The sequence below is a fragment of the Herpailurus yagouaroundi genome, unplaced genomic scaffold (assembly GCF_014898765.1).
Source record: "Herpailurus yagouaroundi ecotype Mexico unplaced genomic scaffold, PumYag 67867, whole genome shotgun sequence".
Classification (NCBI taxonomy): domain Eukaryota; kingdom Metazoa; phylum Chordata; class Mammalia; order Carnivora; family Felidae; genus Herpailurus; species Herpailurus yagouaroundi.
In genome coordinates, this window is record NW_024420658.1 from 1 (window position 1) to 5,021 (window position 5,021).

Here is a 5,021-nt window from a genome sequence, read left to right on the forward strand (position 1 = left end):
TCGAAAATAGAATTGTGGTTTGCATACTGTCCTCACCTACACACCGAGGTGGAGAACTCCATTTTCCCATGTGGCACGTTATCTCATCTTTTCCAGATATCCTGAAACCATCCTCGCAAGTGTAATTTAATTTGGTGCCATGTACATAAACCTCAGGTTTCAATGTTTCGTCCATCTCTTCTGAAAATTGAGATGATTTAATGGTTCCATGTTCTATCTGAGGTGGTTGAGGACATGGGCTTTTTTCTGTATAAAGAACAGAGATCAATGTTTAAATTGAAAAATGTAATCAAATAGTAGTTGAGGTTTTAAAATAAGGATAATCTGAAAAATTAAATTACTGAAAAACTAAAAAACATCTGGAATTTGCAAGCTCATGTCTCCATCAAATCTACAGTAGTATCTGCTTGTTCACTCTGCCCCCACATTCTTGTCCTGTTCATCACGAGTGAAATTTTCTATGGTATTTACAAACAAATTTTCTATGGTATTTACACAGTAACCCAAAGTTTTGGTCTGTTTCTTTCATAGTAGAAGTGAAAGAATGCCGATTGATTTGTATACTTAGATTGCAATTTACTGTTTCAAGATAAAGTGAAATACATAGACAGAAAGGTCCTTATCTTGTTCATTTACACAAAGCACAGGGGAGTATTAACCTCATTTGAAAGAATGTTACAAAGCAAGTTATGCATTACTGACCAACGCAGTGTGGTATTGACTGCCATCTTCCATCCTTGCACACGATTTCCTCTGCATCCTGAATTATATAATTGTCTTGACAGACAACAGATACTTTTTCTCCATCCTGATAATTTACCGTCGTTGCCATATTGTGAGCATTGGGAATCTGAGGTGGAGGTGGGCATGACTGCATTTGTACTTCTACAAATATGAAAATTAGATTTCGTGATGAAAATCAGAAGTTAAAAATACTAAAGAGAAAGCCCAATAATGATGTATCATAAACGATAAACAATAAGGTTATGCTTAAACATGTGATACTCTTCAGCTTGTAGAGCGCTTTAATACATCACACGTGGTTTTAATGGTAGTATCTTCCTTTTATTCCTTCTGTGAGAAATCGTGCATAATCTATGTAAAACTTCTTTTAATTATTTCTAACCATTACGATGTACTAACTGAATCATCCACTCAGTAACAGGCACTAAATAAATACTGATATTAGGATCTTTTTACAGCTATCTATAATCACATGTATTGTGATTGCATTAAAACCCTTATAAGATGTGGAATGGAAAATAATTAGCCAAAGGAAGAATTACATGTAGTTAAAGATCAATTATTTGATACAGGTCCTGGCCAAGACATTAATTAGATATGGTCATTAGTGATTAACAGTGTGTTGTTTAAAGTTCAAAACTCTCTGGAGATACTGTTGACTAGGTTGCCGACACTGTTTAGAGATACACAGATGATGAAATGCACCCTGTTTAACGGATTAGACAGCCTGACTTTAGTTCTATGACCAGCAAGGTATACAAGATTCCTTTGCAAACTTGCGTTTGAGCTCCCATAAAGCAGAGATACCTCACATGTATCGTGGCAGTTCATAACCTGGAGACAAAGATGTCCTGTTCCACTGAGGGAAGACTCTGGGCGACTAACCCTGGAGGCTTTTGGACCTCTCTGTGATACCTACGTTTTGCTTTCTCCTGCCATGCGTTTATTTCATTAAAGACCTTATGTGACTGTACATTGGGAAGTCTCCTGAGTCCTTCCAATTATCTGACACTTTGTATTCAATTCAGAGAAATTGTTGACGGAATATAATTCATTCATGCTGACTAATATGGTCATATTTTCTATTTCTATCTTTAGACAGATGCAGGAGTATTTTATATTTAATCAAAAGTTTTTTTCTTATTTCTGTTTTCATTATTTTGGCATATTTTTTTCAATGTATTCTCAAGGATTTATTTTCTTCTATATATGCTGTTTAACCATTTTTGTCCTAATAATCTTAATTTCTACTTCCTCTTGATACATTTTGCCAGAGGTTGGTCTGGCAACTAAATTTCCCTAAAGGCAGAATCATTACTCTGCAAATCCTCTGTTTATGCTTTTTTTTTTTTTAAAGCTTCTTTGTATTTTTTGCATTTTACTTTATTTTTACATTTTAAAATTTTTTCTGTATTATTTTGTAGTCCTTTGAAAAACAAATATACCACAAAAATGTTGTTACAAGAGGATACATTTATCTAAGAAAAAACTGAATATTTGTAAATTAAGCAACAAAATTCTCAATAACTGATAAGTCAAAGAAGAAACCACAAGGAATACTAGGAAACATTTCACATAGAATTCAATGAAAATGAAATGTATATAAAAATTTTGAGACTTCTACAACAGTTTTAGAAGGGAAAATGAAATTAATCCTTAAAAGTAGGATGGTTTAAATCCAAGTTTTAGTTTTCTACCTTAAGAAATAGAAAAGTAAAATTAAAATCAAAGTAATTAGAAAAAACAACTTAAGCCCACAGAAGAGAGAAAATTGAGAAAGACAAATAGAAAAGAGAAAACAGAAAAAATAGTGAATGTTAATAAGGCTAAAAAATAGAAGAGAGAGTAAATGGAGAAAATCGAGTGTTAAAACTGGTTTTGTGGAAATGTTAATAAATTCAAGAAAAAAAAATCCAGGAAGAAAAATCAAGATACAAGTAATAAGTATCAATGTTAAGAAAGAGAGAAGAGATATCTGCCAAGAAACTATACAGTTAAAAGGAAAACAGTACATGAAGGGAATACTAGAAACAACTGCACACCAATCATTTTGACAAACGAGAGATTTCTTGAAAAATACAACTTCCTTTCATTGATGAAAGACAGTAAGAAAATCGGAATATTTCATTACTTATTAAAGAAATTGAATTCTTCATCAAGAAAACTTCCAAAAAAGCAAATTATATGTCACACGACTTTGCACGTAAATTCTATCAATCATTTAAGGTAAAAATAATGAAATAATAAGTGTAATTACCTATATATATATGTATTTATACATATATTTGCAATTTGTTTTATGAGGCCACACTAATACTGATAACAAAACTTGGGAGAGGCATTAAAAGAAAAAGCATCTATAGATTAATATCTCCCATGATCACAGATTCAAAACTTCTTAAAACTATGTCAGCAAATCAAGTATATGAAAATATAAGAGAGTTAACTCTAGGCATGAGAGATTTGGTCAATATTCAAGAAGTTACATATATAATTCACTACATTAACAGAGATAAGAATGCCATATTATCCTATCAAGAGATACGTAAAAAGCATTTAAAAATACCCAACATTGGTTGATCATAAAATTTCTCACTCAGCTAAATAAGACGAGAAGGAGTAGTTTCCTTAAACTGTTAAAGGGCGTCTACAAAAATCCTAAAGTGACATTATGATTGTGGTAAAATGTTGAATACCCTCTCTCTGTGGTCAGGAATATGACAAAGATGTGCATTCTCATCACTTCCTTTCAACAGTTTACTGGACGTCTTAGCCAGTATGATAAGATAAAAAAAAACAAAATCAAAATAGACTGGCAAAAATAAAATCTTGTGGTAGCACTGATATAACTGCTTACAGAAAATTGCCACAAATCTACAAAGCAACACCTAAAATGAAAAATGCAGCTTAGTATAGTTTCAGACGATCCAATTAACATGCAGAAACCAAGCATGAGGGCAAACACATAAAAAGATCCCAAACTCCTCTCCCACACACACTGAATGCACGGTACATATGGAGCAATCGCCTCTGAAAAAGACCTGAAAACCAGCTGAACGGCCCCTTCACAACAAACAGTAAAAGGGCCACATTCAGGTGGGTAGGAGAGTCAGGAAGACAGTATATGGAACAAACCCCACCCCTGGCAGGGCTACACACATTCAGGAGGGATCTCACTGACCCAGAGCCTCTCCCTGAGGAGTAAGGGGTTTGTTTCCCACATTAACAACCCAAACCCTGGAATCTGCAGCAGGAAGATGAGACCCCAAAATGTCTGGGTTTGAAAACCAACAGAGCTCATATCCCGGATATCTGAAGGGCTATCGAGAACTGAGACCCTTTTCTTAAAGAGCTCGCACCCAGACTCACTACCCCAGGCGACCAATGTGAAAGAACAGTTTGAGAAATACCTAGACATCTGAGAAGCAGATTCATTTGCTCGCCTTAAAGCATCTGCTCGAGAGGGGGCATCTGTTGGGACTCTTTCCGGGATGGAGGTGCAGGCAGGTGCCATGTCTACACTTTCCCTCTACCTTGATGGCACCAGTGGGTGCACTCCAGCCCAGGGCTCTCCTGTGGCTTCATCAAAGCCGGCGAGCGGGCCCCAGCCCTGCATTCTGCTGCCTCGCTAAAGCTGGCCAGCATGCTCAGCCCACAGAGGGCACACTCCTTGATCCCCAGGCTCTAGTGGCCAGAGGGGCTTGCATTTCTGGGGCCTGCAACACACTACAACAATCCGAGAGATAACTCTTGGTGGGCCACTACCTCCAGGGCACCACAAAGCAGCCTGAAACACAGCCCAGACTTTCTGGGGAAAAAGCCTAATTATCTGTCTTAGACCAGTAGCCTGAAGGGTGTACTTGAGATTTGCCACACATCTGGAGGCCACCGAGTGCTCTCAGGGAACGTGGACCAGGGGATGCCATCGTTGTGCTCTCCTCAGCCTCAAAGAAAACCAAATCACTATTTCTTAAAGATACCCGACCGGGCGTTAATTTGAGGCCATCAAGTTTCTGGGTGGGTTGTTTTATAGCTGACTGAAGCACTGATGCACTTAATATCTAGAAATGATGTTTTGGTTAGTTTCTAAATTCCCTTCCGGCTTCAAAGTTATTTGTAATAATAAATAGCTAAACATGTTTAAAAGATGCCCAAATACTGCTTTGGCAAGTTCGGAGAAATAGAGTAAGATTTTGAAAGTACTATAAACAAGAGCTTACCTGTGCAGGTTAGTTCAGGATCCCATCTTCCATTTATGCACGTTGAGTGTTTCTGTT

The 5,021-nt window shown here is 36.6% G+C and overlaps 1 protein-coding gene across 1 annotated transcript; it reads right to left on the bottom strand.

Moving 5' to 3' along the window:
• Window positions 1–6: 6 nt before the first annotated feature.
• LOC121026232 (complement factor H-like) lies at window positions 7–5,015 on the bottom strand (the record flags this gene model as incomplete). Its single annotated transcript, XM_040469108.1, has 3 exons — window positions 4,965–5,015; window positions 703–885; window positions 7–246 (listed from the first exon to the last, which is right to left on the bottom strand). Coding segments are annotated over exons 2-3 (415 nt in total), but the record flags the coding sequence as incomplete, so codon positions are not given.
• Window positions 5,016–5,021: the final 6 nt, after the last annotated feature.